Source organism: Gouania willdenowi, chromosome 16 (genome assembly GCF_900634775.1).
Source record: "Gouania willdenowi chromosome 16, fGouWil2.1, whole genome shotgun sequence".
NCBI classification, from domain to species: Eukaryota; Metazoa; Chordata; class Actinopteri; order Blenniiformes; family Gobiesocidae; genus Gouania; species Gouania willdenowi.
In genome coordinates this window covers 11,125,396-11,145,506 of record NC_041059.1, presented here as the reverse complement: position 1 = coordinate 11,145,506, position 20,111 = coordinate 11,125,396, and the positions used below count along the sequence as shown (strand labels likewise).

At 40.0% G+C, this 20,111-nt stretch overlaps 1 protein-coding gene across 3 annotated transcripts in view; it reads left to right on the top strand.

Annotated features, from left to right (window-relative positions):
• The window catches only part of LOC114477662 (nectin-2), a 115,958-nt gene that overhangs the window by 40,823 nt on the left and 55,024 nt on the right, over positions 1-20,111 (top strand). For all 3 annotated transcript variants that reach the window (XM_028470121.1, XM_028470120.1, XM_028470119.1), the window contains exons 2-6: positions 10,775-10,884; positions 12,513-12,762; positions 15,037-15,330; positions 15,464-15,581; positions 18,001-18,152. In XM_028470121.1, coding sequence (XP_028325922.1) covers positions 10,775-10,884; positions 12,513-12,762; positions 15,037-15,330; positions 15,464-15,581; positions 18,001-18,152 — 924 coding nt within the window. The remainder of the gene's footprint in view (positions 1-10,774; positions 10,885-12,512; positions 12,763-15,036; positions 15,331-15,463; positions 15,582-18,000; positions 18,153-20,111) is intronic.

Here is a 20,111-nt window from a genome sequence, read left to right as displayed (position 1 = left end):
GCTCTGCTTTGTTGCGTTTCCACGCTGATTGAACATCTGATTCCATTTCTGAGTGTAAGTTTCCTGTGATATTCGAAGCCTTTGAGGTGTGGAATCCTATCTTTTAAATGCACATTGGACTCAAAAGCTGCAACTTTCATGAAGAGGAAAAAGATTATTAATAGATGTCATATGAGAAGTTTGCTTCTTCCTAATGTGGCCTTTCTGTGTAATATTGATTGGCCTCTTTATAATGCACCAGTGGAAGGGTCAATGGGAAGATGAGACCCATCTCTAGTCCCTATTTCCTAGTTTTATTCTTGGCTTGTCAAACTACCTTGGCTGTCAAAACCTAAGCTGCATTCAGCTCATACACCCTGCATATTAAATTACCATCTTTATGTGTGCGCACACGTTCCCGGTAGATCTGCGGGGCTGGGAGTGAGTGTGCATGCATGATTGCAGCAGACAGCAGGGCAGGTTGATGATTCCTTAGATCCGCAGCTGATAATGTCTATTACAAAGTAGACCTGCTGCAGTTTGGGCACGAAACACAGCCCCAAAGCACAGTGTGGTACTTTTTCAGCTGAGCTACAATCCAGGCAGCATCAGTAAGAATGAAATCAGGTAAAGGAACAGTTACACTGGCAGGTTATTATAACTAGAATGCCACGTTTAATAGTCTCTTCGATTGGCTCATCTTATGAGTTGTCAAAGTTCACAGAGACGTTGTAGAACACGAGCAGTCGAATGCTGAATCAGTCATAAAAACTGAACGAAACAAAGCTCTTATGCAAAATAAGCACTAGCTTTTTTGGCACAGGAAGGAGTTTTACATTAAATGTTTGGCTTTAGTTAATATAAACCCTTTTGGAACCAAACATTGTGACATCAGGGGTCAGGTTGTAATAAACACAAGCTTGGATGGCTTCTTACTAGACTTATTCTCAGAGCACACCTGGAAGTAGAAAGGAGGTTACATGGATCTGCTGTTCCCTAATGGCTGAGAACGACAGTGTACATTAGACGATGTACGATTCCTGCATTCAAGGACCTAATTAAAAAACTAAACCTAAAGGTGACACAAAGAAAAGACAAACATGTCGCCGTTGTCATTGTGTTTGCCTGAACTTGTTGCTAACCCGGCATCGCCATCGCTAGCCAAGCTGCCGGAGAAGGAAAGCTACCAAGACCTCGTGAAAACACTGACCAGTGATCTTTGTGTACTCGTAAGATGGAAGTGTTACTGTTAGGGTTGGGTACCGAAACATGGTACCAATATGGCTCCGGTTCCGACGTAAATGGTTGTAACCAGACCAAATAAGAACTAACATTTTGGTGTCTCATTTTCGGTGCCCCGCCACCCACCCCCGGTTGTTGATCGTGACGTCAGTGCCGCTACTCATCAGATTCAGCACATCCGTTGCTCATACCCGATAGTTGATAGGATAAAAGACAACATGGAGTTTACTTAAAAGCCGAACAATGCACCGTGTTTAATAACCTACGTGACCCGGAGCCAAGCACGTCAGCAGCAGCCAGTGTTGCCGCTCCCAGCGCTGCCAGTGTGGCGGACATTATCACAGATGATGACAGCAGCCTTTCCTCTTTGGGCAAGCCTAGCAATTTAATGCCAGCTAATGGCAAGCTAGCAAACACCGTTGCCATTCAGCATGTGACAACAAAATATGAGCTATGTTTATACTTCAACTCAGTGTCCGCTGACTTTCTGTTTAATGTTAAGCTCATCACAAGTCATGTTTGTAGACAAATGTTGAACTTAAGCTTTAATACCAGATTTAAAAGGCACAGTTTTGCATTTACACAGGAATGTAACAGATTGGCTAGCTCAGGGGTCTGCAACCTGCGGCTCAGGAGCCACATGTGGCTCTTTAACGCTTTTCCAATGGCTCCCTATAGCTTTAAAAAAATATTAAAATAGTATTTTTTTTTTTACAAAGGCTATTAATGATTGACAAATACAATCACAACAATATTCATCTCCAGTATTATATAGTTTTATACAATACTGTTTTATTTGATATGTTTTTTTTTTTAATATTATTTCCATGTTTCTTGTATATTTATTATTTAAGGTCATATTGTGTTCAGTTTGGCCCTGAAAAAAAGTGTATGCAGTTTTAAGCACCGGAACCGTTCAAAAAAAAATACAGAGTAGGCACCGGTATTGGATAAAACCCAACCGATACCCAACCCTAGTTACTGTACGAGCTCATTCTTTTGAGGGCAGATGACAAGAGTTTTTTTTAAAACCGATGTTGTGTAAGAATTTGTAAATATGAAGCCTCAAATGTTAGTGAATAGTCCGGTTGGAAGAACTAGTTTACATGTAACTCACGTACACCCCAAAACAATGTGAATGAAGATATTGAACAAGATGAAAAACAGTCTTTTCTTTATTGCCCTCGTGTCTTTATTTTTCTACCAGTAGCGAAAGGTCCCACATGTCACTCAAACATACTCATGTTCAAACATCTGTTAAATTATTCACAATATATATAAATCTGTGGTGTCAAATGAGTGATCAATTCAACAAGTCAGACCCCAAAATTGCTGAAGCAGTGCAGACAAAAATAGTCATTTATTATAAGAGGACACAAGGCTGAATTTTTAAACTTTGATCCATGTGGATCACACAGCTGTGAGAGCACCTCTCCCACTGGTAGCTACTGCTACAGTAATCTACACTTTGGTGTATTGATAAGATCTGTATTAAAAAAATAAAGAAATGCATTAAATGAATCCTACACATTTGTAAAGTAACATTTGTGTCTGAAGCCCAAAGGAATGCTGCATTATTGTACAAAGCGATGGATTCGGTCATTTTTTTTCTCGGACAAAGCTGACTGCTTTTTACCTGTGAACAAAATTTCGACTATAATTGAATAATTACATGTCTGCACACAAACTATCCTCATTGTGTGTAAAAAAAAAAAAAAAAAAACCCACTGGTTATTAAAGCTGATTAAAATCGTAGATTAGATTTTGACAGTGTGTAAGTAGCACAGATTGTAGCGTTAACCAGTAAGTTTGCCCATTATATAACTTACGATAAACACATTAAAATCATTTAACATTTCCTGCTTTAATAAGCTCAAATTCAACGACACGCATATGGCAAAACGACTTATGATGCGTCAGAAACGTGCCTGTTTAGTTTTTAGCATTAAAAACCATATATCTTTTTCTTTCTTTTCCCTTATTTTCCAACTGCCTCCATTCAACGTCAATGTATGAGAGTCTGCGTCACAAATGACCCGGCGTCCTGTGACGTAAAGCTAATATGCACAGGTTACCAAAGTGTCTATTCTGCTGTTGGTAATGGAGTAAAACACCCTCAAACATTGTTGCATCATTATGTACAAACAACTCCCATCACCACAGTTCAATGGAAACGTTGGAGACAGGAACTCAGCATCACTCACAAAGCTGGAAATCAGCACAGTCATCTTGCCTTTTGTTCAATTTAAGCTCCGGTTGCAGGAGTAACGAACCAGAACTCCAGCGAATGTGTCACTGTCTCCAAGCTCATAAAATGCACAATATAAAACTATAACTCCAGTAATAATCTGATAATTGAATCTGTCTGTGCCAGTGTCTCAGCAAAAAGGAACAAAATTGCACTGTGGGATTTTCACAAAGTCTGTATTTAACTGAAATAAGGCTGCCCTGAATGCACTCCAGTTCGGGGCCAGTGTCAAGGCTGAGGTGTTGTTTCATACCAAATAAAAGTAATCCAATAGCTCAGCCTTCACAGTTTAGATTCAGCTCATATCCTTGTTTTCAAGAAGTTCATTAGTGCTTTTAGCGGACTACTCGATGCTGTCATGAATGTGTAACACCACAGCAGACGCGTGACATGCATTCATTGAGAGTAAGAAGGGGACACGTCAGGTTTATTAAATACACCTGAAGGAAGAAAAAGTGTGTTTAAAGAGGGAAGATGGATGTTTGTACCCTGCTCTGCAGTAGCCTGGTGACAAACTTTCGTTTTAATGGAGAGGTGACAGTAGTCATGACCAAACTACACGAGTAAGGCTTCGGATTTTCAGTTATCAGGGAAAACGGATGGAAAATGAATGAATTAATTTATGTAGTTAATGTAAATAGTTATGACACGGATACCCTCACTCAGGGCTGCACGATTATGGCCAAAATAATAATCTCGATTATTTTTGAACAATATTGAAATTCCGATTATATTCACAAATATTTATCACATTAGGAAAAAATCTGTGTTTTTATTGCACTACTTTTAAACAATGTGTATAATTTACAGTGCAAAATGAAGCTTTAAAATTGAATTAAAATGAAAAAAAAGAATTTAAACCAAAGATTAACTGAATAAATACACTATTACAGAGTGCATAGCCCATATCTTAAATGAAAATATTAAGTTAATTTACTCGTGGCAACCAAAATCTGGTTGCGATTAAATTTCATTATGTGCAGCCTACCCTCACATGTTTTTGGTAATTTTTGGGAAATTTTCCCATGTTCTCCACTGTTTTCAACATCAAGTTGGTTTCAAGGTCTCAATTGCTTACAGACAATGTAGATATTCTAACATCCCAATCTTTAATCTGGGCTCTGTAGACTGTTCTAGTTTGACTTTTTTTTTTTTTTTTTTAACTTGTTAAGCAACGTTAATAAAATTGATAGAATTTTGTTTTTAAAGAATGTCATGACAGAATTTACCGGTACTTTTTTCATTTTACACCGCTATGAATTGCTAGTCTTTGTATATGTGTTATATTTGCAATCTCGTCTTGTTATCGTGAGCCCTGTATCATATATAGTTTTGTATGATTCGGAAGTTAAAAAGTTGCTCAAGAATAACTCAAATGGGTGTAAACTGTAATGGGAAAATCAGAGTCTCTTCAAGAGCATAAAGAAATGGAGAATTAACAGGCAGTGTGTGCACTGGGCCAGCAGTGCAGCGTTAAAGAAGCACTGTACAAACTGCTAAGATGCTTTCTTGGAAAACACTTGAGAAGCTCACGATGCGTCACGGCTGATGAAATGGTCGAGTGACTTAGCTCTGAAGGCCACTGGATATTTTAGTTGATGGCCTGCACACCTTGTTCTCCTGACGCAGTGTTTTTCTCTATTGTAGCAGGGATCAGGCAGAGGACATGCATGCTATTAGGCGTCAGGCAGGCGACACAGCCTAAACACTATACCTTCGCTAAAAGTAGATACAGACGAAACTGGGATTTATTTTTCATACTGGATTACTCACATCCTCTTTTTTTTCCCCTGTTTTTTGCGCTTTGCTTTCTTTTCACAGCCTAATTGTCACATGTTCTGTTGCTGAGTCCATGTTGCCCTTTAGTCTAGTTTACCTACTTCTCTCCCCCCCGTTGCTCTGTTTCTCTCTCCCTGTGTTTCCTCCACTTTAACTTTTTTTCATAATCTCAATATCTCCCCTAAATTGTTTATTTATAGGAAATCAGAAAGATATTTTTATCAACTATAACTTTAATAATATTAAAATAAATAAAATTCATCAGCAGTAAAAACACTATCAGTTATTTGTGCTTTTCATGTGCTTTTTCTTTCCTTTTTTTGGAAAATAATTTCATTTAAAGTGAGGAAAGGAATATATTACATACGATGACATTACCAGTGATCCACATGCACAAATATATTCCATAAAATATCAGCTCATGAACTCTGAGTCAGCAGAATAGCCTTTTTTATTGCGTTTAGTGTTGATGTATTCAGATTTATTTGTGTTTGTAAGGAACCCGTTTACACTGAGCTGTGATTCTTTTATTTACAGTTTGTATTTATTGTGAGTTTTATCATTATTGTGACTATATTTATAAAAATTATAATTTCAAAAATCTATTTACATTTTTCAGAAATTTCAGTCAACCCCACAACCATGGGGTCCTGACCCTCAAGGTTGAAAAACACTGATTTAATGGCTCCTGAATAGATTTATTTGTATAGTTTTTATCATTTCCGGTCATCTCAAGCTTGGGGTGGGACCTAGACTGACACTTTATTTGTTAATTTTCCAATCTCTCCTTCTTAAGTACCCCCTTTAGTGCCATCGTGTACCCCAAGGAGTACACATACCCTCATTTGAGAAACACTTCCTTAGTTGATCCTGCTTCTTAGTCTCTTTGCACATCACTTTTTTTTCCTGCTTCTTCTATTTGTCGCTATTCCTGCCACTGTACTTTCCTTGCACCTTTTCATTCCCACTTTCCTTGCACCTCAACCCCCTCCTCTCTGCTCTCACCCTCCATCGTTTGGCATTCCTCTGCTTTTGCGCCTTCCTCTTTCATCCCTCCATCTTCCCAGCAGGCACGCTCCCCTCTCAGATTCATTTTCCCCTTCACAGGCTAACGGTGGGAAATATGGAAATGTCAGCGTGACCAGGCAGGGGATCAGAGAGTAAAACGTTCATATGGCAGCCCTGTCACAGCGCCATCAGCATAGTGTGTCTCTACGTGTGTGTGTGTGTGTGTGTGCGTTTCTGTGTGTCTTCATCACGTGAGTGTTAAAGGCGTAATGATAAGTGACAGCACAGAGGTTGCGTACATCTGGATATTTGATGTAAAGGAGGGCAGTTAGTGTGTGCACGTTTGTTCTGGTGCATTTGGTGTGGTGTCAACTGAAGGCAACATTGCATCTGTAAAGTAGAGCAGCGGTGACACAAGGCTTCTGTTATCACTCTCTTACCCTTCATCCCTCGCTTTCTCCTGCTCTGCCATTTCCCTCTAACCTTACCCTTGAACCGTCTGTATATTTAGTTCCACCCCCCTCCTCCACTCTCTTGTTCATTTATTTGAAATAATATTATTATCATTACTTTCGCCGATATCTCCCTGCCTCCTGATGTCTTAGTGTCTTTTGGGCACACACACATACACCCACTGACTAATCTTTTATTGTCCTCCAGATTGGGGTTTGGAGACTTTCTTAGAGGATGAAGTCTTTGTATTTTTTATTTGCGTGTGTGTGTGTGTGTGTGTGTGTGTGTGTGTGTGTGTCTGTGTGCGATATTCATTCCCCTGGAGCTGCACAAAGTCTCATAAAGCCAGCCTGTCTCTCATCCGAGCGCTGGCAGGGGTTGACCCTTGTTGCTTGGCTCTTATTGCCTCTGAATGACAGACAACAAGCCTGGCCCAGCATTGCCTCCTCATTGTCGTCTGGTCTGTGCTCTTCTGATGCTTTATCTGGATTTGGATGCATGTGTATGCGATATGCAATGTATCAAGTTTTCTATAATTACAATATCGCCTATATCGATATACTGTATATATATTTTTATAGCACATTTTGTATTACAATACTCGTTTTAAGAGACGCTGCTTTCGTTACTTCTCAGACCAGCATGAAAAGCACACTAAAGAAGCCACACTACAGAACTCACTCACACATGCTCTCTCTTATAGGGGGAAAAGCCAAAAGTGGCACATATTGTGAAGCTGTCTGTTAAAGGGGACATATCATGCTAAATCCACTTTTTTAGCCCTTAAATGCATTTTGTTGTATATTTAGAGTGTTTAGAAGTACAGAACAAATCAAATTAGTCTCTTCAGGTGCTCCGTAGATATCTTATTATTCTGTTTTGCTCATATTTTTAAATCTGTTTCGATTTTTCTATTCTCTATTACGTTTTTTGAACTATTACATCACAGTATTTGCAGCAGAACTGCCAAATTAGGACATCAACTCCAGGTCCAACACTTCGAGCCATCCGCCATTTTTATTTCTCGGTTTTATTTTGTAGTCCAAGCTCAAGGATACCGAAGTTACGAGAGGATAAGTCAAAATGTTCGGTTGTTGGATGTAGTAACCCACACGCTTCATTACACCGTCTCCCAGCATCAGAACCTTTTCGAAGTGCCTGGTCGTGCCTAGTCATTTTTGTGTGCACGAAGCACTTCAAGGATGACTGCTTCTGCAACCTCCGCCAGTATAAAAAAGGATTTGCTGAAAGACTTTGTCTGATCGAGGGTTCAATTCCTTCTATCTTTGGAGACGACAAACAGAGCACTTCAGTAAGCTGTAAATAACACTAAAAATTGTGATGATAAGACGTCCCTGTCATTGTTTTGTTTGCATTAGCAGTTGCACCATCTTCAGACTTCATATGTTAGCGCTGTGTGCTCGTTTTAGATCCTTGATGATATGGCCTACCTGATTTAATTTAAGTCTAAAGTTTTCATTAGTCATTTCATTTTGCCGTTTTTGTCTTTGAAAAGACTGTATTAAAATGCATTTTGGGACGTTAGCTTGGCGCTAGCGTTAGCTCGGCGCTTGTGTTAGCTCACTTGTTAGGGTTCTGCAGGTTCATCATCTTCATTTTCATCTCGCTCCGCCGGGTCAGACTCTGGCTCGAACATGTAAGGCTGGATGGACAAGTCTTCTGTTGTTGACATTTTGTAAATAACCTCTGAATAAAAAGTTTATGCGCCGCTACATAGCCGTATCTCTTCTATCAAACTACAAAAATGGTCGAGCAGGGTGGAGTTGAACCGAGTGTCACCTGAAGAGGGGGCGGGGTATGAAGTGTCTCATTTGCATTTAAAGAGACCGCACCAAAACGAGTTGCTCTCAGAAGCACATCAGAAAAGGGGTAGAAAAGGGGTGGAGCTATAATAATGAGGAATTCAGACCCAAGCATTGCAGTTCTGCTTTATATAGACCACAACTGTATGATTTATATGTAAAAAGGAAGGATTTAAAACCATGATATGTCCCCTTTAATAAATGATCCAGTGTGGCATTTTGCATCACCAAATTTAACTCAGAATAGTTTTTTTCTGGTGAGACTTTATTTGAGTTAAAAATATTGAGATTTATATTGTAAAGCCTGCTGCTGTCAAAGTGTATAACCAGAATATTGCTAGTGAATCCAGTAATAGTCAGCTAGTTTAGTGTGTATATGTATATATTCTGTTTTTTACTGTGCAATGTTTTTTCTTCCCACGTGTCTTCCCACTCTCTCTCTGTACTCTCTCTGTGTACAGGCCCGTGTGTGTATATATATCTTCTATTTTTTTTTTTTTTTTTAATTATTATGCCATTTTATTTTTTTTATCTGCTGCTGAAACAGTGCAAATTTCCCCTTGTGGGACTAATAAAGGTTATCTTGTCATATATCGCCATTTTGAGAAAAAATATTGATATGAGTTTTTGGTCCATATTGCCCAGCCCTAGTATCAAAACCTAAATTATTAGTCCGAGTGAGTTATCTTCGGTGCTAATTCATTCTATTCATCTTTGACATGTCGATCCAACCCTATTCTATATGTCACAATCGACAATCCAGTAATCAAGACTTTCAAAAGCCTTTCATTTCCCGACTGTTACATTATTTTGTAACCATAGCACAGCTCTTATTCCCAGAGCTAATCTGTAGTTAGTCAGACTAGTTCAGACAGATTGACAAGGAGTCGGGGCTTGAGCCACGTTAAATACTCCAGACGTTTGAAAAATTAGAGGCTAGGAAAATTCACACTAAAGCTGACATGAGCTGTGTACGTGTGTGAACTTAGAGTCAATACATGATTGTGTATGTGCGTTCTAGGAGAAAAAAAAGAGCAAATGATGTCTCTTTGCAGCCCAATAAGGCAGCGCGCTGGTCCCACAGGCTGTTTAGTGGTTGTCCAAAGGTTCCTCTGTGGCTGAAAAGAGGTTGTTTGTGGGTTTTAGACTGGGGCTGGTCATGGGAGAGATGATGTTATTCTAGGAAAGGCTTGTTTTTTTTTTTTTACTCCACTAAGCTGCTCCCTCTTTCACTCATTTTCTCCTCTTCCTCAATATTGATACCTGCAGTCTCCCAGAGGAACGAAGGTGTGGTGTTTATTGCTCGTCACATTGGACGGCCTGACCTTTTCCTTTCATCTCATACTGTATATCAGGGCTCTGTGCACGTGTGATGTAGCGTATGGACCCATGTTTTCTCAGGCCTGTATTAAGACTGTATTGGTTACAACATCACTGTTGTCACTCAGCACAAAACTGGTTGAACTTTATTTGCGGGTAATTGTTTGTCCTGAGGGAAAAGCTTGTTTCATTGGTTCTCTGTGTATTTTCTGTAAACACACACTCATGTGCGGACACGTGTGTGTGTGTGTGTGTGTGTGTGTGTGGCCCTGGTAGCACGCATTTGTTGCTGTGTATCCATAGATAATCCACTTTTACTTAAAACAGGTGCCATCTCGCTGACAGATACTAATGCTCTCTTACTCATACAAGTAATTACATTTTTAGAGACTTAAATTGTACCCACACACACACACACACACACACAAACAAACGACGGCGATTGTTGTTCTAAAGCTCCCTTGCTCTTTTCTGTTTCTCATACACCCACTGACATCACACTAAGAAAAGCACATATATTTAGTCTCTTTGCTGTAACACAGGAATGTGTCAGCACAGCAAATGGCAGGCTAAAGAAAAAGTGTAACCCATCCACATGATTTATGACCACTGTGCAAAAGAGTTGAGCCGGCTTTCGTCCCATTTCTGCAGCACACATCCTCCTTTTTTTAGTGGGGGGAAAAAAAAGAGATCAACCACTCCCACCACATTCACACACACTCGGTCAGCATGGATACCAGTCTGTTGTCCTACTTGCCTTGGTTTTTCAAATACTGTCCACTTTTGAACTGGACACTTCAATACTGTACCCATAAATAGTCATCACAGGGCCGGTGTTCTCTGCTAAGAATTTTTCCTTTTTTTCTCAAGTCTAAAAAGGAACAGATTATAAGGGTTGTCTTTGTTTTTTGTGTGTGTACAGAAGCCTCCGGTCAGCGAGTGAAGGTGGAGCCAGAGGTGTCGTCATATCCTGGGCAGACGGTCAACCTGCGTTGTGCCTTCACTGATGCCACAGGGGTCCAGCTCACTATGGTCAGTCATATTAATCAGTCGTATGAATTCATCAGAAGTGTTTTAGTCCTAGTTCAGTGATTGGTTGGGTGAATTAACTTTTAGTTGTAGATCAGGATGTGACATGTTCCTGATCCGGCATTGAAAAGTATTGGATTATTACATTTGTTAATATAATGTACATTGTTTTTATTGAATTCATTAACCTTCTATTTAATTTTTTATTTATTTTATTGAATTGTTTGTTTCAGGGTAAAATCTATATAACCAATTGGTTATTAAATGGGTCAGTTTTTCGCATACCTACTATTGCTGACAATTATCTTTTTGAGTAACATCACTTGATCAAGCCTTTTCTAACATTCTACACTAGAAAATAAGAAACAAATATATATATATATATATATATATACTGTATATCTGTGTTGATACCTATTGTAATAGATTGCTTGTGGTATCTGCCAATACTCGAGATTGCAATATCGATATTGTATCGGCAGTGAAAAAGTTGTTCTAGGACACCTGTAGTTGTACACTAATCTTTTACTGAAATGTAATCCAGAATACATTTGATTTATTTAATAGCAGTTAGGTAATGTTCCTGTTGTCACATTGTGCTTTATACTGACGAGGATTAAAATTGTTGCTTCCCACGCTCCTTCTGATTAGTCTGTTTAATGTCAGGTATCCTCCTTTGATCAAATCAAATCTGTATTTATTAAAAACACTTTTCATACAAAAAAATGCAACTCGAAGGGCTTTTAAAAAATGTAAAAAGCACCCACCCCGTACAAACCCCTAACACCAAAAAAATGTACTTGTAGTACCGTACGTACTCTACAATCTGATTGGCTGAGCTGCAGTATTTAGGATAGTAAAAAGTGCAGAGTCTATATTCCTATTGGCTATAGCTCAGCCAATCAGAGAGTAGGACAACTTTAGCCAATCCACCCCCTTTAATCACTCTTTTTACATCTCAGCTCTCAAATAAACTCAATATTAAATGGTTTGGCACTTCATCATCCAAAGTTGTTGCTCATTATGTCGACACGATTCAATTTGTGAAGTGTGTTTGGGATTATGTTTTTCTTCAATATCTGAGGACAATGTTTGCACTGGCAATAAATTGAACAGATGACTTTAAGTTTTTTCTAAATGTCTGCATTATGGGAGCCAGCACTCAATGTGAAGAGGCCAATTCATTCAGGTGCATAAGAGCCATTTACTGCAATCAAAATACTCCTAAAAAGATAATAAAGGACCATGTGACTCATTCATTTGGCTCATTAAACCTTATTTTGATAGCGTAGCACCCAGGAAAAAAAAAAAATCCTGGGGCGAGCAGAAGCTTTTTTATCACATCTAGATTTAATGTTTTATCGCTCCAAACAAACAATACTAGGCTTCATTTTGCTTGAGGGGATGGGGATGTGATAATGGGAGCGTGTCTTTCAGAGGAGAAAGTTCACAACTCTGCTTGGCTCCAGTATAATGAAAGCAGAGTGTAAAACTATTATCCATATCCATATTCATACCTGCTCCCACGTTCTTGATTGTGTTCCTCAGTGCGCCGCCCTAAGTGAAGTTTACATCAGAAGTTGCTAATCAGTGTCACATTAAATTACATTGTTATTCCCCCCCCCAATCAGGTCACCTGGATTTACGAGCCGAAGGATGGAGAAAGGATGAACATCGCAGTTTTTCACCCAAACTATGATCCCAACTACCCCGAATCTCCCGTGAAAGGCCGGGTCAGCTTTGCACAGAACCCACCGAACCTCAACAGCCCCTCCATCCAGATAAGCGACGTTAGGATGACGGACGAGGGCCGCTACGTCTGTGAATACGCTACCTATCCCAGTGGCAACGAGCAAGGCATCACACAACTAGTCATGCTGGGTAGGTTAACGAGTTCAAAGCAACAATCGTTGAAAATCTAAATTTTTTAGTGTTTAAAACATTGATTTTTTCATCTAAAAACCTCTGTGAACAGATGAAAACTAAACTTTTATACTTGCGGGGGAGTCCTTATTTTGTGTTTTTTTTTTAATTTATTTTTTTAAAAAGCTCAACTTTGAACACATCCTGTTTCAGAGGAAGGTTACACAAACACAAGACAAAGAGTTTCTTTTGGTAACAAGCTTTCTCTTTCAGTTTAGTTTTACGTGAAGGAGCCTGTGAAGTTGCCAGAGAAAATCAAATGCTTGCTTTTAGAACAGTCCCCTCCGCCTCACCACCAGCCATACTCTGGAGTGTCTTTCATTGGAAGGATAAGCTAATTTGTTTATTTTTTTTGACAAATCCTCCAGTCCGTGCTGTAACATGGAAGAAATCCCTGTAGCTTTGCCACAATACTTTAAGAGAATCATTGATTTTCAAATTAAAGTAATTGAAACCCTAACATTTAACTTTAAACATCAAATATTTTAAATTGTAGGATAGAAATGTTTCCGATATAGGAAGTAGCTCTTCTAACTTTACAAGGTCTTTCAAAACTGTTCAGTGTTTAATAAGAAACATCAACACAGACGGTGCCCCTGTTAATGCTGTTGGTAGGTGTTTGACTTTAAATGGACAAATCTAACACAGCAACAGTCACCACTACAACATGATTACATTATTTTCTCTTTTTTCCAAATGTAAATCCATCCCAGCCCAGTTTAAAAAACATATACCAGGGACTTGCCAACTATGATTGTGTCCCATTTTTTAAATTTTTTTTTTTTATCCCAGGAGCAGGACTTTTAAGTCGATTATGGCACAAAGGCCTCAGGTCTACATAGCCTTTTCATTGCCATCTTGATTTTTTGACCACTTTGAGTTCACGCTCCATTGTGAAACATGTAAGATTGTAGATTTATTCAATTCTCTAAAATAATTGGTGTAGTGAATGGTTGTCTGACTCTGACTGTGTGCTCGGCTCCAGTGATGAAAGGAGGAATGGATGAAAGATATAAATGTATTTTTAATAGTTTTTTTTTTCTATGCTTAAATATGTAGATTTTTAATTATTGTTTTATATATGTTAATATAAGGGGTGATTAAAGAGCTCCAAGGGTGTTCAACATTTTTTTCCTCCTCATTTGGTCATAAAGATCACATGGTGTACATCAGTGGTTCACAACCAGGGGTATGTGTACCCTTAGGGGTACTTAGACATATTTCAGGGAGTACACAAACATTTACCAATTTCTGACATTATTCGACACATTTTTACATGCAGGCAGACTCTTTTTCTCATTCATTGATAATTAATTGTGGCACAACTCTTTTAAAATACATGAAAATGTGAAGTTTAAATAAACGGCCAAAACATCTGAAATAAATTAATTAGTAGATTGAAAAAATAAAAAAAAAAGAAAATAGATAATTAATGTTGGACCAGACAGAGGAAGGGGTAGAAATGAGCCTGCGGACATAAATAAGCAATGCATATCATGAACTAAGTGGTAATTGTGATGCCACAAAAAATAGTTGGGAAACACTGGTGTACGTACACTGATTTACCTAGCTTATTAAACAGCCACAATAGGAAGGATGCATTCTCATACCGTCCGTTTCCCTCTTGCTCCTCGTTCTCCCACAGATATCAAGTATGTATAGCGTGGACTAATTGCTTTTTTAAGTGCTATTGTCAGATTAATTGTCTTCTTAATGCAAGGGGACCAGGGGGCCAAACCCTGACCCTTTAGCAGTGCGTCTTTGCCAGTTCATCATGCCTGTGTGCCTGCCCTCAGGTGCTGTATTGATCGGACTGCTCGTCATGCCTGCTGTCAGATCTTGTCCAGATCCATACAGGCATCAGAGCAGGCAATGGGGCACAAGTATTGTGAGCTGGGGACTTCTGAGGGGTGGCTGGGGGTCTTTGGAATGAATGTAGGGATGTTTAGAGTTTGTGTGGAAATGCGCCCGACCTGGCAGGAAAATGGTTAATCAGTAGAGGGTGATGGTGATATGAAAAACATAATAAATGGAGTGAGAGGGAAATTGGTTTGTGTTTTGCATGAATGATTGGGAGTAAAAGGCTTAAATGTGCAGACGGGAGGAATAAGAGGACTAGAGGTTTGGATTTGACCCTTTTTTCCTCCCATGGTGATCCATCCTTTAATTTTTGTATCTTTGTTGTTTTTTCCTTCATCCCTCCATCTGTCTGTTGACCCATCCGTCAATCAGCCAAGCCTCAGAACTCCGCCTCCACTGTAACAGTAGTGGCCGGCACCAAGCCGGTAGTCGTGGCCCGGTGTGAATCTGCAGATGGCCGCCCTCCTGCCAAGCTCACCTGGATGACCACAGCCAATGGCAACTCAACCTTAGTGGAAAAGCCCGGTGCAGACAACACGGTGACCGTCAGCAGCGAGTACCGCATGATCCCGACAGCCGCCGACAACGGAAGAGACATCAGCTGCGTGGTGAACCATAGGACTCAGGTCAAACCTGAGAGCTTTCCGATGAAGCTAACTGTCCAGTGTGAGTTTTCTTGCACACGCTCAAACATTACAGTAGTTTACATTCATTTTTTTTTTTGCTTCAGTAAACCTTCATACCTATTTAAGAATAACTGAGATTGTGCTTTGTTTTTCTCCTCCTTGCATTTTCATAGACCCCCCTAAGGTGACGATAGTAGGTTACGACAACAACTGGTATGTGGGTCGAACAAACGCTGTCCTTACCTGCCAGGCTACAGCCAATCCCGCTCCTTACAGTGTCATCTGGAAGACGTGAGTACTTCCTGATTGCAAAATAAAACTATTCTCCTGAGGCCTCATTTATAAAACATTGAGTAGAATCTACACTAAAATCGTGACCGTACGTCAAAAATCTGAAATTGTGTGACTCCAAAAATAAATTCTGATTTATAAAACCGTGTGGAGCTTATCTGCACACACTTTTCCCTTTATAAGTTACAGCCCAGCTAGTAAGGCAAGATAAACCAAATGTGCATGAAACGCGCTATACAAATACAAGACAATTCAATGTGCTTAGCATGATGAAGTGCAACACAAAACATTCAAGAGCTTAAAATCAATGAGAACCATAAAATCAGCAGCAAAAACATTAAATCAACAATAAAATGCTTAAAAATCTCCCTCTCTATCATACTCAGCAGATCGAGAGGGATAGTAGTTGGCGCAGCTCAATTTACTTCATATGCTGCCCTCGACACGCCCCCATTCTACCATAAATGGTCAATGCAAAGGAGCTCATGAATGGTTATTGCATCTAAACGAGCTGTTGACCAATGAAATTCTACGATCGTTCGTGGCAGAAGTGAAAAGGAATTTCAGAATGAGGAAGAGATGCGTGAGTGATGAAAGCCAGACAAAAGAGGATTTATTTGGTTGTCACAGCAATGGCGTAAATAAATGAAAATGAAGCTATTTACAGCAGTCGTCACTGCATTGTAAAATGTGATGAAGGTGAAAAGAAGCATCAGTGCACAAATGTTAATGCTACGAGGCCCCTGGTCTTTTCCCATGGTCTTTTTCTTTCTTTATTTCACATCCGCCCCGAGTCCGCAATCCTCACAGAGCTGTAATCAGTGCTTTTATTATGGTCACTACAGAAACCCCACACTGATTATGGAGATAGCTGTACATTTTCTCATAATAGACTCTATGACTGCAGATTTAAGCCTTGCATGGTGTGAATAGTAAGCAGTGAGGTCCCCTTCCTTTTTTTTTTGTCTTTTTAGCTATTACCATATGTGGGGAAAAAAACTAAATGTCTGTGGCTTTTAAAGGGGACATATTATGCAATTTTTCACCCATCTCCATTTGTTCTGAGAACCCCAAAAACATAATATTTGAGGTTTATTTTCCCAAACTTGCCTGTTTTCCAGAGTTTTAGCCCTCTGAAAAGTCACTTTCTGAGCAATTCTGAAATCGGGCAGTTTTGGGGCCTACTTATGCATATTCATGAGTGGGCGTGTCTATAGACGCTCACTCACTTCATGTCTCGCTCTTTTACAGGGTGATCAGTGATCACCAAAGCGATTTTATTTTTGCTATCCACACACTGTTGTGATTGTTTTTAGTCTTTAGACAGGACACTGACATCCTCCTCCCCACACGGTGACGTAGGGTCAGAGGACGGCCCGCCCTGCTTCCACCCACTCCGTAGCCAAGCTCATGCTGCTTTATAAACACGAGACAGAGCGTGAGGGCGGGGCGTTCACCGGTACATACATAGACTGTAGAAAATACATACATAGCACTGCGCAAAGGACGCTGAAATGTTCACCTTCGTGGGCGTTTGTTTACATGTCAATCATGACAGAGAGCTTCCTGGAGGCGCGGCTTCTCCAGCTCAGTGCAGCGTCAAATTAGTCATCAAAGTGGGAACGTGTCATCAAATTGGAGCGAGGTGTTTGGGCTCACCCTGCAGTAAGAAAGGAGCAAATCACCCTCTAACTCACGATTGAGAAAATCAATGAAAAAACACTTTGGGCATGTGTATGAAGCCCAAATAACACTTTTATAATATTTAAAGCACAGAAAAGTTGATTTAGCATAACATGGGCCCTTTAAGCTGCTATGTCACTTTCTCCTCCTCTTCTGCTCTTTTAACCACAGGAATAGTGCATTTGATGTGATAATCATTTGTTTTCCTCAACCGCTGCTTTGCATTGTCACAAACACGTCAGATCAGCGATAAGAGGCGATATAACAGGGTCGCAGAACCACAAGAGCAAAGTACACATCCGCATGAACAAATAGCGCTAACAATACATTGTACGTCACTGTGGAGGCGCGGCACCGACAGCAGGAAAGTTCTGTATTTAGTTTTACCGGTAGACATCACTCCTTTGCTCGCGAGAAAAACAATGCATGGTTTTATTTTACATTTTGTGTGCCCGTGGACACTCAAGTTAAGTCAAGTCAAAAGTGTTTTTTCATAATATGTCCCCTTTAAAATGAAAAGATTGAGTTTGTAATGTCCTTCTGTGCAGATAAATTTCCTCATTAAACTCAGGAAACTGGTTTTGATCAAACAGTTAAGATGAACAGACTCTGTTGATGAAAGATTTTTGCAAACTGCCCATCTCACAAGATCAACACGCTTCTGGCCAGTTTTATTTCCTCGCCGTTGGCTTTCCCTTTACCTCCTCCTGACTGTGTTGTGCTTACGTCTGTGCAGCATGTCGGGGATTGCGATACCTGAAACGGTGCAGATCAAAAACAACGAGCTGAAAGTGCTGAAGGTGGACGAGTCCGTCAACACCACGTTCATCTGTGAGGTCATGAACCGCATCGGAACAACAAGGGACCAGGTCACAGCAATAGTCAGAGGTGAGTTTGAGGACAAAAACACATTTAAAACAACGCATCGCAAATGCACAGCATATGCAGTTTTCAAATGATAGGTCATTAATCTGCACTGGAGAAATTGTTTTATTAGATGAAGTGTTCTTCATTATAATAACAAAGTTTGGCCAAATTGCCCCTGGTTTCATAATTTCATCCATTTGCTGCTCTAAACTGAATGCCTTGTACTTAATTTAATGTGCGGCACACTTCCCAATGTGCTGATAAATGTTTAACCATAAAATAAAAAGCACTTCACGGGGTCCCATTAAGCAGCTAAACTTTTCCAGTTTTTTTTTCATAGAGATTTTTCTTCTCTATACTGATAAGCTTTGACAAATAACACCGTCATCACATGATCAACACATGTTCTGTTACTTCAGTTTCTCCCAGGACACACCTTCTGCCTCACAAATCACTCACACTCACACATGTTCTCTCACTTTGGGTGCTGCGGAATGTTTCGGGTGTAACATAGGGCTAGAGGGTCAAGCTGCTCTGTCCATTACTTGTGTGGGTGCGTGCGTGTGGGTGTGTGCACGCGTTAAAGTTGGTGGGGGAATACGGGTGCGTATCTGCATGCTTATGTGGGATTTTCAATTCTTTCCTTCAGTGTAAATTTTGTTATTGTGAGTAGGCTGTGTGAAATGCATGTCTCCTTTTCTGCCTCTTTGCTCACCTTCATTTTTTGATTATTATTCTTTTGGCTATAAATGTATTTTTATATTATTCCAAGGGCTTCTTCCTGCTTGCGGAAGCAATTTTCCCGCAAGGTTTTTTAATAATAGTTATCAGTATGTTTCTGTCACACAAAAGAATGTCTTTCGTACAGGTTTTTTTATTTTATTTTTTTATTGGTGTATTGAAAGAGTTTCAATTGGTCCTCAGCACTTAAACCAGTGTGTAGCTGCTTTGCTTCACCAGCTGTTTGTAAAATATAGAGAAAAAAAACAATGACCAGCTTTGTAAACAGAATCTGAGCCTTGGCGATAAAAAAAATTGTTAATAATAAGCGGTGTTTGACTCACAATGATATACCCACTGTTGACTGAAATTAAATTTTGTTTCAGACTTAACTCTTTTGAAGCTCCGGTCTTCAGGGCTTTGCTTGGGGAGTCGCTTCTAATATGTACCAATTTCAAATAAGCCAAAAGAGATCCTGAAGAGTCACTGCACCGCTTTCAGCGTGATTCACTTATGCTTTTATGCCTCATTCAAAATACATTTTTCTCCACTTCTGCCTGCACTTTACCAGAAGTCACATTCTGCTGACATTGGATAAGTCGTTCCCAGGAAGGAGGGACGACTGTATTTCTCTTGTGGCTTCATCTTTAAAGCCACCGAGCTCTGTTGTAGCCTACTTTCCCTCTTGACGTTATTTAACTCATTCTTTCTCACTCAATCCTCCCCTCAAGTCCTTTGGCTCCTTATGGTGCTACAGTATGTATCACAGGTCCTATGGGGCCAATCTGTGCTGCTACATACAACTAGGATCTAACTAGCGTCAGTAGCATAAAAGATGTCACTATCTCCTGCTGTGTCTGACAAGCTACGAGCAAAGGAAGATGCACAGATCCATGGAGCTGCAGGTCGGAGGCTGCTGCTTTTAAGTGGCAAAGTCAAGAAATGTGCATCAGGATAAATCAGTTCCAGTGTGCAATCCTCACACTGGGAGAGAGAGAGAGAGAGAGAGACCATGAGGAATGGAGGGTAGCGAGTGATGCTGATAGCATTTTAAACTCCCATGGGAATTTAGTGCCACTGCATCCTATCTCCAGTGCTACTGGCGTCCACTATCTCCCAGCATAGCGTGTGTCTCTGTCCGTCCCCAAGCCTCTCAGAGTGGATCAGTCACCCTTTGCTGTTTCAGCTCCTGGCTGCTTCACTGCTCAGTCCACCATTAGCTCATCGTCTTTTATCCCGTATTTCCCACTCCTCCCCCCA